General features: G+C 40.8%; 3 protein-coding genes across 4 annotated transcripts; 1 reads left to right on the top strand and 2 right to left on the bottom strand.

The window, feature by feature from the left end:
- Window positions 1-805: 805 nt before the first annotated feature.
- LOC115634834 lies at window positions 806-8,930 on the bottom strand. Its single transcript, XM_030532755.1, has 20 exons — window positions 8,855-8,930; window positions 7,884-8,231; window positions 7,732-7,826; window positions 7,487-7,673; window positions 7,286-7,418; window positions 7,087-7,229; window positions 6,569-6,755; window positions 6,329-6,441; window positions 5,999-6,256; window positions 5,816-5,941; window positions 4,922-5,665; window positions 4,341-4,785; window positions 4,114-4,277; window positions 3,870-4,048; window positions 3,663-3,802; window positions 3,356-3,592; window positions 2,900-3,299; window positions 2,455-2,840; window positions 1,744-1,872; window positions 806-966 (listed from the first exon to the last, which is right to left on the bottom strand). The coding sequence occupies exons 1-20, from the start codon at window positions 8,928-8,930 to the stop codon at window positions 912-914; spliced, it is 4,545 nt and encodes a 1,514-aa protein (XP_030388615.1). The 3' UTR covers window positions 806-911.
- LOC115631375 lies at window positions 1,279-1,630 on the top strand. Of its 2 annotated transcripts, none has more exons than XR_003996213.1 (2): window positions 1,279-1,362; window positions 1,414-1,554. XR_003996213.1 is itself a non-coding variant. In XM_030528100.1 (2 exons), the coding sequence occupies exons 1-2, from the start codon at window positions 1,302-1,304 to the stop codon at window positions 1,545-1,547; spliced, it is 183 nt and encodes a 60-aa protein (XP_030383960.1). In that variant the 5' UTR covers window positions 1,295-1,301; the 3' UTR covers window positions 1,548-1,630. The 2 variants fall into 2 exon arrangements, 1 of the variants encoding a protein (XP_030383960.1); XM_030528100.1 differs by having other exon boundaries at window positions 1,295-1,362; window positions 1,426-1,630.
- Window positions 8,931-11,044: 2,114 nt separating the features above from the next.
- LOC115634830 (odorant receptor 47b) lies at window positions 11,045-12,549 on the bottom strand. Its single transcript, XM_030532747.1, has 6 exons — window positions 12,422-12,549; window positions 12,193-12,361; window positions 11,617-12,134; window positions 11,362-11,566; window positions 11,146-11,304; window positions 11,045-11,095 (listed from the first exon to the last, which is right to left on the bottom strand). The coding sequence occupies exons 1-6, from the start codon at window positions 12,547-12,549 to the stop codon at window positions 11,045-11,047; spliced, it is 1,230 nt and encodes a 409-aa protein (XP_030388607.1).
- Window positions 12,550-14,965: the final 2,416 nt, after the last annotated feature.

Below are 14,965 nucleotides of genomic sequence, written 5' to 3'. Positions count from 1 at the left end.
TGTACTACGTATGCATATGTACTTGTATGTATCTATTCCGTTGAAATGATTTTGTTACTACCTAGTACTTACTCATATGTGTCTCATTTTTACACGTAGGCCGTTATGCATAGAAGTATTTGCCGTTTCAAGTGGCATTAAGGCACGCAATTAGCCAGGCTAAGTATATTCCGAAAAGGGTATTTATGTAAGTTCCCCAACCGACTGTGTGTGCCCTTGAGAGAGCACCCAAATACTTTGGCATTTACTGATAGGTTTAAGCTTTATTGCATTTCAATAACTTACATATTTTAAACTGCTTGCAGATATATATATATACTTGTATAAATATATGTATATATAGTATAAGTAGAAGCAGACATATTCCGAGTTCCGAGCAACTTTTTACAATTGTAAAGTGTAGATTCATTAAGTAATTGTATTGTTTTAATAAGCATGCGTGTCATTTCGTTCAATTTGAAGTGGAATCGGAATTCGGAACAAGCCTAAGACGTGTTTTCGTATTTTGTTCTTGTGCATATGTTTTTCTAAGTAATAGTAAGTATCTGTAATTACTTTCGGTATATTGCATTTAATGTACGATTTCAATAAAATTAGTTTAGATATCAATATGTATTGATTGCATGATTTAAATCTAGGCCCAAACATAAATATGAGGTTTTAAATTATCGGATATCAACGTATTAGTAAGAAATTGTGAAATTTGTAGACTATATATTATATGCGATTTGCACATTCAGCTACGTACATACATACATACATATGTATGTATGTATATATGCATGATATAAGAACTGAATTTGTTTATACGTATATTTATTCTGGTCTTGCTTAGCTAGTTTTAAAACATTAGCTTATTTACAACTAGTCACAAGAAGACGAGCAAAATTCTTGTGTGTCCATCGCCATGTCTAGACCTCGTGGTTATCTTCAGATTCGGCCACCATGGTTAGACTTCGCAGCGATCTGTTGTGGAGAATTAAAAAAAAAATTGTGAGATATTTAGGAAAGATCATGCATGACATTTTTTAAAATTATCTGTGATTCATGCAATCACAAACACGTAGTTATTGTGTTAAAAACTGTGTTTGAATTGTGAAAAACTTTAAACAAATGATAAGCTTTGTCTATTATTATTATTATTATTTTTATTATTTTATTTAAAGCTGAGTTCATTAATAATCATGCCAGATAAGCGTTATCTGTTCGGTGCATGCCAAAGCAAAAAAATGCGCGACATTGCTCAGCTCGGCATTAGTATAAAAGTTGTGGTCTTCTTGTCGTGATTAAATTATTTTATAATGAAAGCATTATTTTTATTTTTCATATTTCTGCTCGTCTCGCTGACAAACGCATATGCATGTGAGTTTTAAGTAAATAAATAATGCAATTAGTAAGCTCTTGTGATTCTAGTCTTGGACCAAGTGCCGACGTTTGAAGGCGTCTGCCAACTGTCCGGTGATTGGTGCTCGACCAGATGCCAAATAGCTGGCGGACGTGACGGAATTTGCAACAAGGTGCATCTCTGCATATGCCGCCCATTGTGAGATGATCGTTCAGTTATGTTACTATTAATTCTGCTGTTAACGCAAACAAGTGTTCATACATAAAACCAAGTATATATTTACAATTGAGAATCGTTGCAATCTGGGGATTCCTGAGCCAAGGCATGGTAAGAATGTTGTAAAATGTGATGAAATGGCGATACACTCCGCGTAATTGCAAATACTATATAGCACTTACCTAGAGCGCTCAAACAGTGATGGATCGGTGTAGATGGGCTCACTGGGGTCCTCAAACTGATGAGTGCTATTCCCTCCTGAAGTACGCATGGGGTTTATGACGGGCAGCTGACACATGCGTGCCAAGTTTCTAAAATTCAACAACAAAATAGTATCATGTATCTCAAACATTTCCAAACATAAGATTTTGACAGAGAACTAGCAGCTAAATAGGTGGATTGAACTTATACGCTTACTTTTTTTTTATTATATTTTTATATAATTTAACATAACATAGCGACAAAGCGATGTTTGTCGGTAAATAGTTGAAAAATTTAGGTTTTTCAAATATATTAGGATAGGCTAATAGGTAGCTATTAGCTTGGGTTCAAATTGTAAAGCCTTATGTGATTTTTGTGTAAAATTTTTTCTATTGGTTATTGTTGTATTAAAACTATTTTTCTCGATTTTGCATAATTAAGAAAAAAAGGTTAAGTCGCCAGCACTCTTCACAGTAAGATTACTTCATCTCAGTTGTAAATACCCAAAGTTATAAGCTATAGTAAAAAAAATTGAATTGAATTGATTTTGAAAAAAGGCAGCTTATATTGTTATATTACAAGGGTTATGAGTACTGCTGGAGTAATGAAATGAATTTGAGTTTAAATATAAAATAATGTTGCCCAGATTTACATAGGATGGATATTGAAAGTAAAGCTAACCCTACACTCACCCAGTGGCAAAAGTCTTGTGTAGTGAGCCTCCGAACATGGACATATTGGAGCGGAAGGTATTGGCCGCACGATTGGGCATACTTTGGGCAGTACCATTAGGCATGTTACCAATTTCAGTGAATCGTTCATGGGTGCGTATGGAGGAATGCCCCAGTGAGTGAATTGGTGAATTGCGATCCACTAAACGATTCTTCGATATGGACTTCCAGTAACGTCTATAGCCCAAGCCGGCGACGAGGGTGATGCTAAAAAGCAATATCATCAGCAATATTATGGCTGTTATGAGGCCATGATACTCGGCAGGTGTCATGCACACCGTCTCGACAGGTGCCACCAACTTGCGTGGATATGATTCCTTTTCAATTTCTTCGCGTGTTTCAAATACCTACAATAATTTTTGAACTTATTCGCATGTGCTGGGCTTGTGTATTCGCTTGTGTATACCTCAATCATTTCGCGCACTTGCTCGGGTTCCTCAGTCTCCTTTAACTTTTCGGCTTCCTGTGTGCCATTGAAATCGCCAAGTGTGGCGCTGACAGTGCTGTTAAGAACGACGACATCATCTCGTAAATTTGCAGTGTCTAACTGATTCACGCCTTCTAGTTGCTGTTGCACCTCTTCGGTTTGGTTCAATGAGCGCCGTTTACGTCCAAACGATGGCTCTTGGCGACCTGCAGGTCCTGGACAATAGGCAGGCTGACAGCCTTCTCGACAAGACCGCACAGTGGCCTCAAAGACAAGGAAATTCGATTCTGGTATTTTAAAGGCATTAAAACGTGCCTCTAATGTGTCTCCATCGCGTAGCTTATCCAGCTCAGGGAAGACATACGGATCAACAGGGCAACTAACCGAGAAAAAAACGATTATAATTCTAGTTATATCTAATTGTAGTCTAGTTACCCAAAGCGATCAATAAGCTGTATGCTACGACCTGAGTAGGGATCTCGGGCCACAACGTTGGTGGCGAAAATGTCCGTGACATGATTGTAGCCATCCTGGGCTTCAAGGCGGAAGGTCAAGGGATCGCCTACGGCTATAGTCGTGGTGGGTCTACCCTGATACAGGATGCTCAATCGCACCTTCGAGCTGAGCGTATTTTCAGCTGGAAGATACTCTATGGGTATGGGACTGCCAGAGCTGTATAACAAAACATGACCATTGCACATAAAAATCAAATTAGTTGGCCAATCTCTGGCCGTTTACTTACCCCGCACCAATGTAGCCCGAGCTAACAACAGCTTCGCCCGGTCCCCGAAAAATGCAAGTGAGATTATAGCGCTTATCACGACTTGTTTGCACGTTGTCCGAGAACTGCACAACCACAATGTTAGTCAGCGTGTCGCCATACTATAAGATATGTGTCAAGATTTTATCATAAGTATTACAGCATTTTGTTGCTGTTGTTTCAGCTTACGCGCTGTGTGCCACAATCGGGATAGCCTTGGGGTCCGCTAATACGCAGCACGTTGACAGTCCCGCCATTGCCTCGGAAGAAGCAGCGATCGTAAAAGCCATATGTGTAGATGCGTCCAAGAAAGCCTTCCGGCGTGCGTATTGTGAATTCCATACCCTCTTCGTTGCACGTTTGCGTAACTGCAAATTGAATGCCATGTTAAGCGAATGTGCCACTGGTATTTCAAACTCCTTCCCCCCCTTACCATCCATGCACTCGCCATCGCTGCGCCCAATGCTGCGCTCATAGAAGTCGTAGTTCGATGCATCGAACGAGCCGGGGTCGTGAATGTCAAGTTCCCGCGAGTCTCTATCACTCAATTCGCAATTTGGCGACTCGCGGTCATCGTAGCTGGAGGCGGCCGTATCTCTGCCCAAATTGTATATATTTGTTTAACTCATTGCAACAACCGTTTTATCTGCCATCTGTTACCTGTAGTTGAAGCTGCGACACACGAAGTCTCGACTCTCGATGCACTCGCGCTCGCATTGTATCAAGCTGGGCACAATCAGAGCACGTCGCACATAGTGTCGTCGCATCTTGTGTCTGGCCGCTATCTGCTTAAAGTTGTCGCTCTCTTCGCAGCGTGTAATGGGCGGACGAGGGGGACCCACTGCGCCCCCACCACCGCCTACAGGGCCGACACCGTATGGCGTGGGTTGATGGTGCAGTCCAAGGCCAGGCAATGGCAATGGTCGTTCGTCTGCGCTGCCAGGTCCATAAGGACGATTGAAAGGGGTGTCGAAACGACCATATGAGCCTCCAGGAGCGGGTCTCCTGCCAATGGGAGCATCATATTCCCTGTCATATGGCCCAAAACGGTCCCCATAACGTTCCTCGTAGTCGTAGTCATAAAAGGGAGGCGGACGATCCAAACCTATATACATATATAGTATATTCATATACATAGGTGTTATTATTAATTTTAGTAAAAAGTATGCACTTTTCCCCATTATTAATGAACATTGCTTCGATTATGATTATATTGGTAGTCTGTTAGTTCGAATACTTACCGGGGCGCCTGCCACTGTCCCCACTGCCGTACCGATTACCGTGCTTGTAGATATCAATGGGGTAACGTTCGTTGCCCACCGGGAAACGATTTGGCGTAGACGCGTACTTACTCGCACTGCCTGTGGGCGCTAATGGTGCGGGTGGGTAGCGTTTGGCAGAATCCGGCTCAGGGCGCCGTGCGCTGTGAACAATGTCATCGTAACGGCCAGGCGGGGGTCCATAACGTCCACCCGGTGGCAAAGGAGCGCGGTTATCAGGTCCATATGGGCCATATCTAGAGTCCAGAGAAGAAGGACGATAGCGCCTGTCGGGGAAAATGGTATCTGGTGCATCTCGTCCTGTGTAGCCACCAATTGGATCACGACTGGGAGGGTAACGTGAGGGATATCGACTATCATATCGATTATCACCGTAGCGACCCCCTCCGCTTCCACCACCGCCGTAACCATATGGTCGATATGGCGCATCATCGTCGGGGGGAAATGGTCGCGTGTGCGGTAAATCGCTTGGCAGTGTGTTATCATTTATCGCCGGGTATGGCTGCAGTGGTCTATATGGTGGTCTGTCTCTATCGGGATAGCGTCTGTCTCCATAACGATCCGCATATCGGTCGGGAGGATAACGATCGCCAAAACGATCTGCATAGCGATCGCGATCAGCCGAAAATCGGTCGCGGTCGCCAGGAAATCGATCACGATCCCGATCCCGGTCCCGGTCCCCGCTTCCACCCAAGGGATAGCGATCTAAAGATGTTCGCGTGGCGTAGGTAGGTTAGTTAATTAGTTGTCAGTATACGAGTTATATTGTGGAACATTGATGTAATGGGTTTTTTGTTTGTGAGTTGGTGAAATTGATTAATTAAGGTAAGGGAAAAATATTTAAAATTCACTTACCATATTCGTCGGGATAGCGATCGTAAGGTCGCCCATAGCCCATACCATCAGGACCAGGATAGCGTGAACCGCCCGAGCCATAGCGATCGGGTGGATAGCGTTCTCCTCCACCCCATGGGTAACGATCTTAAATGGGATGGTGTTATTTCACTTAAAACCTTTTCGAATTACCCCAAACCCTACCTTGATCATTTGGAGCAGGGTCCGGATAGCGATCGTAGGGTCTGCCATAATCAATGCCATCGCCCGGCGGATATCTCGATCCTCCCGTACCGCCAGCGGCACCGCCTCCAGAGCCTCCTCCGCCTGATACACCACCAGGTCCATACCGATCATCATGCTTGTTTGGCTGACGCCAATTACTGCCAGATTGGTCACCAGGTCGCTTGCCATCGTTGCTTCCATGGCCATCACTATCACTGCCACCGCCCACAACGTTCACTGGAATACAACAGACATTAGGCTACAATCTACCAGCTACTTCATTAGCACCTCCTCCTTCGCCCCACTTACACATTAGATTCTCGTAGTAGTCATAATCAGCATCATATATAATACGCATGCCATCCTTTTGATTGTACCGACTCAGGCGACAAGTACGAAAACGATCGCTGTATACCGCAGACCTGTAATTTGTTGTACACAGCCGAGCGGAAAATCGACGAAAACCGTTGAGTGAACAAATAAAAAAAATGAAAAACAAGAAATACTAGAAGACTTGAAACGGCAATGGCAATTGCAATGGCAACGCACCTGCACTGGAAGCTCGTCTGGCGCAGGCACTCGTCCAAGCACTCGCTGAGCGAACGGCCCGTGATCTCTGAGTGAAACTCGCCGCCCAGCCGCGAGTTGCGGTACCGCTGGAATGCTGTATCTGGCCGACGGCCACTCGAAAAGAGGTGCGAGGTAACTGAGTTATCTGGATAATCGTTGGCGCGTTCTGCAACGGGAATACATAACATAGTCGTAGACGTGGATGTGGACATGGACATGGATGTGAACGCGAACGCGAATGCGAATGTGATTGTGAATGTGGAAGCAACCGTTGTGCAGAGCTGTGTAATCTAAATGTCGGTTCACCAGACAGTGGTTGTTGCTGTTGCTGTGGCAGTTGCTTGTGTTTTCGCTGGCGTCATGAGGCGACGATGAGCCTTGGAGTTGTGTTTAATGGCGCACTTAGCTTTCTGTCTGCCTCTGCTAAGTGTGCGTGTGTGTGTGTGTGTGTGTGCTTGTATGTTGGGTGCTAACTTGGGCCTACGGTAGCTACTTACGATTATCAAGGCAGACAAGATCATAAAAATGATGTGTGGGGCTGGAACTGATGCTAATATCATCTTTCTGCGATATAGAGTCCTCCTCAGAGAGTATGCACTGTTTGCTTTGATCATCGAATTCAACGGAACGGCAAAAGTATCTGCAAAAGTATTTTTCAATTAGCAAACTGTGCCTAAGTGTGAGCCATTACAGTACTTTTCGGCACGTAGACACATCGACTGGCATTCCTCCAGTGTCATGTTGTTGAATATGTCTACCTCGAATGGACCACCCAGTCGTTTGTTCTCCTCTTTGACAAATACCGCCAAGCCATCGCAACGACGCTCGGCTGTAAATGAAAGATATTGCATATTATTGGCTATTTTTTTGTGGACTTTTTAGCCAGCTGTGTCTCACCATTCAAGCAAGTGTTCTCTAGATAGTCCGAGTTGGGATCATCCTCCATGAGCTCTGGATGCGTGCGCCTCGTAAATCTACTGAGCGTGCATGAACGCATCGTCGAATCAAAATTGGCTGAGCGGCAAACAAATGAGAACTCGTTCAGGCATTTATCCTCACAGTCTGAACGATTTGCGGCGGTTATCTAGTGAAGTGTTATAGCACATTGAGTGAGAGATGCCCTAATTTGTGGAGCAACTCACCTCTTTAATATCGCTTATGGGCAGTTTCAGTTTCTTCCGCGGATGCCGCTCGAACACATACCGACGACTCGGACACTCACGCTCCGGGCGACTAGCTGCAATCGGAGAGCAATTTTAGACCTATTACATCTACTTTCAACACCTACACTCACATGTCAAACAAATCTCGTTGAAGTGAACGCTATTTGGGACCAGCATCAGGCTGCCAATGCCCTCTGGTCCGGCCTGCTCCTCAGTCAAGTAGCACAACGATTCCTCGTATTCAGAGTTGCCGCCAAACGAGGTTATGCGACTGCCGGGCTGAAAGTCGAAGCTCTTGCAATGCCGCACCAGATTATTGGGACCAGTGCGATCACGCAGACACATATCCTGGCACTTCTCCAGTACGCGAAAAGGGGGCGCCGTGTCTCGAACCACATCATCGTCGTAGCCTTGTAGCTGTTGATTCGGCAGTCTTTCGTAGAGCACGCGCCCAAGGCCATTCTTGCAGGTCGTTTGAGCTGCAGAATTAGTTTCGCATAATTGGCAAATTAGGCCTGAATACTCGCTTAGCTACATTTAAAAAAAACCTAAATTCGTCCATGAATTTAAAAAGGCGCGTCAAATAGAACCTAAGACCATTAACCGCAAATTTGAGAGCAAGTGTTCTTTTTATTAATATTAAGTGAACTTTGCTCTGGAAATTAGGATAATATTTGTTTAAATTTTAATATTTTCTGCAAAGTACACACGTGTTTTCTAAAAACTCTGACAGGACTTCATGTTCTTGTATCACATTTTTATTTTAGTTTCAAAAATCTATTTCATGGTGGGTTTTACCATCGCCTTTCCTCTGTTGTGTGTGTCAGTTAGGACCCCCCAAGTGGGGGTCATTTGCAAATTATAAATGTGTAAGCAAAATAATTTTCCCATTTTTTGAAAGTCGGTTTTTTAAAACAACTATGGGTTTTGCCATAGAAATTGTAAAAGACCCATAAAATTGGGCAAATGTTTTTCCAAATTAAAGAAACACAGTAAAACTCGTTATAATACAAAAAATCTGCTTGCTAAATTTAAGGACGATTTTCTAGTATTTTCAAAATACTATATGTTGCCTTCAGTTTACTTATATGTATGTCCTTACCATTTGTCGTACTAATGCTGAAACTGATCAGCAAAAAGATCGCCAGCATTATACGCATTTTTAGGTTTCCTCTCATTCTGTCACGGTTTTTTGTAAAGTCCGATCTTAACTTTTGCGTGGCATTATAGGCACCGCGCGGCCTCATCAAAAAAACGTATGTGTCGCGTGTTTTCAGACTAGTGTTCTAAAAATTAAAAAAAAAAACACATTTAGTTGTTTATCTGAGCTGATCAAATTAGTCCATAGGCTGACAAAACTATATGACCTCAATTGTGGAAATTTCACTGCCCTGTCGCTGGGCGACAGATTTGAAATGGAAAACCACATGAATAGCTAAATATTTCTGCGCCCAACTAGATATAGTCACCAAAGCCACAATGTGCACAATGCGTAACGTAAATTTTGATCATTAAACTAAGCCCAACAACAATGGTGTGTGTAGTGGTTCTGCTTTTATCGATCCACAACTCCGGATGTTACTTCCGGCTTATTGTCTGCGGAGCTATTTATGTTTAAAATAAACACAACATACATATATTTTTTTTGGAAATAAAACTAAACAAAAGCATTGTCCTCGATTCAAATGGCTGTTATTGTGAAATAAATATTTGGTCGAAACATTTTTAATCCTGTTGATTATTTTATAGATTTTAGAATATTATATTAAATCGCATCAGCACTTTGCAAATTTTTAACAATAACTTAAGCGTGTGTATCCTTTATACGCAATTCACATTTGAATAGGTACTAATAATTATTCCATTTATAAAATGAAATGAGAAGTCATTATTATTGCAAGGGCAATCACTTCACATTAATATCAGGCAAGGAAACTTTAACTCCACGTTATTGGCATTTTTTAAATTACATTTTTATTTGAATTCAAATCGTTTTTATATGTTGTCTATAAAGTGGTATTAATTTCAAACACAATTACATTTATCTGCTTATTTTGTGTGAGGATTATTTATTTTATTTAAAAACAGTTTTTCAATCACCTAACCGAACAAAAAATTATCATATTAATGTTGCGTTAATTAATTAAATAAGAAAACATTTATTCAGACCTTGAACGTTGTAAGGATAATTAATTTTTATTGAGTTTAATTGATAGATAATTTATATAATTTTTTTGTTTGCAGGCTGTATCACTAAACTACACTCGCCTGGATAACGCCGGACCAGACTTGACCGATCGTTAGAAAATTTTGCGACAAACTGAACGCGTTGCGGGCCAACACACACTCTGGTAATGGCTGCATTTGGATCAGTCAGTACCGCGGCCCATTACCATTAGTGCGGGCAGCAGTGCCAATCATGAAACTCCACAGCAACAATGGACAAAAAAGAGGAATTAATTAGATGTGGAGACAACAACAACAACAACAACTACAAAGTTCTAAATACGAACATTTCCAATTCAAATGTTAATCAGTGCGGCTGTAAAGCACGAAACTCCACCAATGCGACCAAAAGTTGACAAAACATAATACCGGCCAAAGCACTCACACATCGGCAAAGAGACATACTCGTATACATATATGTACTATACTATAGGTAGGTACTTGATATGGGTGTGCTAACCATGGGGGTGATTTTTGCGCAGGTGTGAGTGCGTGTGCGTCGGTTCTGCCCCAATGTACATGGGAACGCAAAGGCTGAGCACAGCAACACCTGTGGGCGTAGTAACAGTGCCCGGTCGGTTTCATGGGCACAAATTCTAGGTTCGGGGCCAAAAAAGACCTCGTATGGCCAAGTGGCAGTGGTGAAGGGCATGAACATTTCGGTCCATGCCGAGCTAAACGATCGACGCTCTTTATTGTTCAGTTGCTGCAAGCATGACAATGTGTTTATTGTTATTTTTGTTATTTTGTTGGGTTTCACGTCTGAATAAGTTCGAGGCTAGCTAAGTCGCGACTGCCACCGACCAGTGACCATCGACCATCGACCATCGGCCATCGACCAAGAACCATCTGCATTATCGAAACTTGCTGTTTGGAGGTTGTACCTGTCGCTGCTGGGTGTGTGTGGGTCTGTTTGGCTATTGTTGAGTGTTGAAATTTCCATGTCATGGGTGCGCCGGAACTCTAATAAGGCACACACACACACACAGATTGGCTAATATGCGAACGTGGGTGTAAGCTAACTATGTATAATGAGATTGTCCAGATTGTGTCGCCACTAACTTCTCTAAATGGTTTCACGCAACAGGGCCAGAATGCTGAAGCACTGCTTGAGAACCTGGAAAAGGAATTGAATCAACAACTGAGCCACAAAAATGTTAATCTTACCATTGTATAGGTAACCAGTGTGAAGGGCAAGAAGGGTTTGGCAACAAAAATTAACGGATGCTGACCGCGCTGTATGACGAACATTATATTTCGCTGTATATCTACGGATTTAGTGTGCCAGTCTTTAATATCGAAAGCGGCCTCCGCTACCTCCAAAGACTTTGCAACATAATGTACAATTTTAAACTTAATAGTTAGCTAAAAAGAAAGACTCACCTGTACGCACACCGTATTGCCTGTGACACACCAAAAGGATAACTGCAGGAATGCAACGATCACAAATAGTAAGAACTTGGCAGACTCCTTTGGGTCGTCTGCGCTTACAAGGGTCTCGAAAGTTGACACCGATATTAGAGCAAAGCTAGCTATTAGATGGGTAACAAACGATCCATAGAAAACACTATTGCACTTCTCCACAGTTCTGCAGAAAATGAAAATTAGAAATGGCCAAATATATCAGAAGGTATCCACCGTATAAGGTGCTGATGTAACTTTACAACCCGGCAGAATTTCATGTGAAATATTTGATCGCCACCTTCCAGTTCTCCCAAGCTGCGAATTTCAATGCAAAGAATCTTCAGATTCAGAGTTGTTTGCAACATAATATGTATGCCCAGTAGCTCGATCTGTAGAATGGACATCAGATTGTGCCATGAAGTAATGGTCTGAAGTACATAAATGATCATGTGCGTTGTCGGATGCTTTTCAGGGCGATGCCATTCGAAAGGATAGATGGCATGATAAACCAGCTCTTGGTCAGTAAAAAGTGGTGGAACACAAATGGCCAAGTAAAAGAACAACAGTATTACAATAGAGCTTGAGAGTAAGCCGATTTCGATGAGAAAACAAAAACGCTCCCAACCCAAGATGATGGGGTCGATTGTTTTTGACTGCGCATTCGTGTAATAAGAGTCGAAGTTCTTGATAACATTATCGATTTCATCAGCACGAAAGTGAACATACCACATCTTTGTTAGTATTAGGCTTATCTGCAAGTTAGATGGAAATTAAAAGGAAATTTGCTTGCCTCCACGCTCCACAACTAACTCCAATTATCCAGACAAAATCGCCGCCCATATCAATGGCATTATTCCATTCGTAGGCGCCGCACAAAACCGGTATTAGAAAGAGAGTTATATTCAACAAAATGAAGTAATGAACTGTCTTATATACTCCGTTCGATAGCATTTTTTTATTTGGATATATGCCCAATATGCTGTAAGAAAAATGATTAAATTATTGGCAAGTATGAGTAAGATACTACTTTTAGACATACACCATAAAGGCCCTGTGATAATGCAGCATTAGTTGCTGGGGACGAGCTTTGTTACGCAGGACCGCCCAGGCATCAGCGAAGAGTCCTTTTACCAGGCGCCAATTTGCAATAAAATCGTAGCTATCCATTCCAACTAGACCTTAGGATTGCAGACCAATCTCGAAACTGCAGTTTTATATACTCGTTTGTAATCGACTAAAATATTTATATTGTACCTTTAAGTGGGAACGTCCACGCGTTTCAAGAACGCAAACAAATCGCAGGCCTATGATTTCCATTAAATATCTGCAAGCCTACTATTAGGTCAATTAGTTTATTGCAAATCGATTGCATTGGTATGTTATTAAAGCTATGCAGGACGGAAACACGTCTAAATAAGACAATAAATTTATATACTTATATATATGTTAGTATACTTGTATATATGTAAATACGTTCAATGAACTCTCTGCTCATGGTGAAATAAATAAGCGGAGCATGTGGATTTGCGTGACTCCATTAGATCATCAACATCATTAACAACAATGAACGAATTTTATCAACTAAATTCATGTTAAGTTTTATTTATTCACATTTTTTGAAGCGTATAGCAAAACAGAAATTACACACATGTGCCGATTTTGCCCAAAGAGTTCAATCAACCTGCCTCGCAATCAGAACTTTGCACGCCCGCTTACCTCATACCTTTTTACCACCATCTATCCATGTATTTGTAAATATAGTTACTCACTAAATTTATGTACCTCAGACCAAATAGCACCTTTATTAATTTATGTTGCGTCCATTTGCATAAACGAGACACGGCCATGTGTAGCAAGAGTTATGTCTTAATAAGGCCGTTTGCTTCCTGCAACAGTCGGGACCTGCCCGGCAACTGGCCACGTAAATAAATCCCAAAAAGAAAGAAGGAAAAAAGAAACTAGTATTGGTAATATTCAAATTTCTCTAGCACACTTTTATTTAACGTCATAGCCTATAAGATGTATTGATACAGGTTTCTAAACAACTTGTTGCATGCGGCATGCATAACGGCGTTTGGGAATACTAATCAAGATTTTGTTGCTCTTCCAGCCAAAATGAATGATTGATTAGCTGCATGTAGCATATCTATTCGGTTTTTATTATATTCCTAAATTCCTAGCGTATTTTGCGTATAATTTAGAAGCTTGACGAAACTATATATAAGTAGTATATAAAAATTAGCTATTAATTAAAATTAAAATACTATTGTTTAAATAAGATGTCTAATAAAACTACTGACCACAATTGGTTGTGAATCTTGGGAGAGCTAGCCGGATGCCAAATAAATTTTCACCTCTATGTCGGAGACATTATTGTACTTTTTCTTAGACAAATATTGAGGGTATTCATTTACAAATACACACAATTTACTCTTCTTTAATTATAATACAAATAATTTATGCATTGTAACCTTGACTAATATATTTTATATTTTAACAGCAAAGCGTATGAAAATTGATTTAGGTAAACATTTTTCTTTTATTCCAATAAACATCTATTCATAGAATCAAAATTTGACAGAAAAGTTGCTCCCACATTTTATAAATTTTATAAGACTTTGCTTGTGTTCGTATCTGCAATGAAAGAATTTGCTAAATTTATTCAAAACTGTGTCTTTGCAGACTACGAGGCCTAAATTCGCAATTAACAATGAAACATGATGACATCGAAGAGAAACTCTCAAGGGACTGTTGACTGATATATTATTTCAGAAAAAATGTGACTCAGGGAGGAGTACCGAGCCATCTCATACACTTTACAGGTCTTCAATTCTTTATGAACGAGAACTATCTTAAGTAATATGTGTAAACATGTGTAGACATCATTAAATGACGATAATTAAACTGCGATCCGGTATCAGAAAATATATTTTGAGCTTTAATTATATTTCAAAATTTAGTTTATAACAAATATTTATTTTTATAATCTATACAAAATACTCTTTTTTTAAATTAACATTTGGTAGCATAAGTATTAACTTAAAGTTCCGTGAAATAGTATTAAATAATTATGCTTAAATAGAAATTATCTTCTATTCAGTAAAATTCGAAACATTTATCAATCAAATGTGATTTATAAATAACTAACTAATATCTAGCTGAATATCGTAAAAAGGAGAGCACCGTTAAACACTTTGGTTATGTATGCTATTTCTTAACCGTAGGGGATAGCACGCGCCAAAGAATTTGGTTCTATGATTATTCTAATACTACAAGTATCTTTAAAATACTCGCACTAAAGTATTTGTTGTACGGCCGATGGCATAATAGTCACCCGTCGGCTGTTGACTGGAGAGCGTGTCTTAAATGGAGTGTTTTATTTAGCATTGACCATGCTTAACAATATAATCGCCTTATAATGGTACAGACATTAAAACAAATTGACAATTTAAGTGCAACATATGCATACAATATACAAGTATAGCATTTCGTTATGCAGATTACCTGCCTGATCGGTGCTGCAATCGCAAGTTGTTTTCTGCAGCGGCCTGAACTCTTCAAAAACGCACAGTACAATGCAACA

Source organism: Scaptodrosophila lebanonensis, unplaced genomic scaffold (assembly GCF_003285725.1).
Source record: "Scaptodrosophila lebanonensis strain 11010-0011.00,11010-0021.00 unplaced genomic scaffold, SlebRS2 tig00000001-arrow-pilon, whole genome shotgun sequence".
Lineage (NCBI taxonomy): Eukaryota > Metazoa > Arthropoda > Insecta > Diptera > Drosophilidae > Scaptodrosophila > Scaptodrosophila lebanonensis.
The sequence above is the reverse complement of the archived record's forward strand: the minus strand, read 5'-3'. Positions and strand labels throughout refer to the sequence as shown.

Bases quoted from the DNA above. Each gene is read 5' to 3' on its own strand.
- LOC115631375 (XM_030528100.1), top strand. From the start codon at position 1,302: ATGAAAGCATTATTTTTATTTTTCATATTTCTGCTCGTCTCGCTGACA. The intron at 1,363-1,425 runs GTGAGTTTTAAG...TCTTGGACCAAG, and splicing joins GCTGACAAACGCATATGCAT to TGCCGACGTTTGAAGGCGTC.
- LOC115634834 (XM_030532755.1), bottom strand. From the start codon at position 8,930: ATGAGAGGAAACCTAAAAATGCGTATAATGCTGGCGATCTTTTTGCTG. The intron at 6,442-6,568 runs GTGCGTTGCCAT...AACAAATTACAG, and splicing joins CAGACGAGCTTCCAGTGCAG to GTCTGCGGTATACAGCGATC. The intron at 3,300-3,355 runs GTAACTAGACTA...TTTCTCGGTTAG, and splicing joins CAGCTTATTGATCGCTTTGG to TTGCCCTGTTGATCCGTATG.
- LOC115634830 (XM_030532747.1), bottom strand. From the start codon at position 12,549: ATGGATAGCTACGATTTTATTGCAAATTGGCGCCTGGTAAAAGGACTC. The intron at 12,135-12,192 runs GTTAGTTGTGGA...TCTAACTTGCAG, and splicing joins ATTTTGTCTGGATAATTGGA to ATAAGCCTAATACTAACAAA. The intron at 11,567-11,616 runs GTGGATACCTTC...CATTTTCTGCAG, and splicing joins TTACATCAGCACCTTATACG to AACTGTGGAGAAGTGCAATA.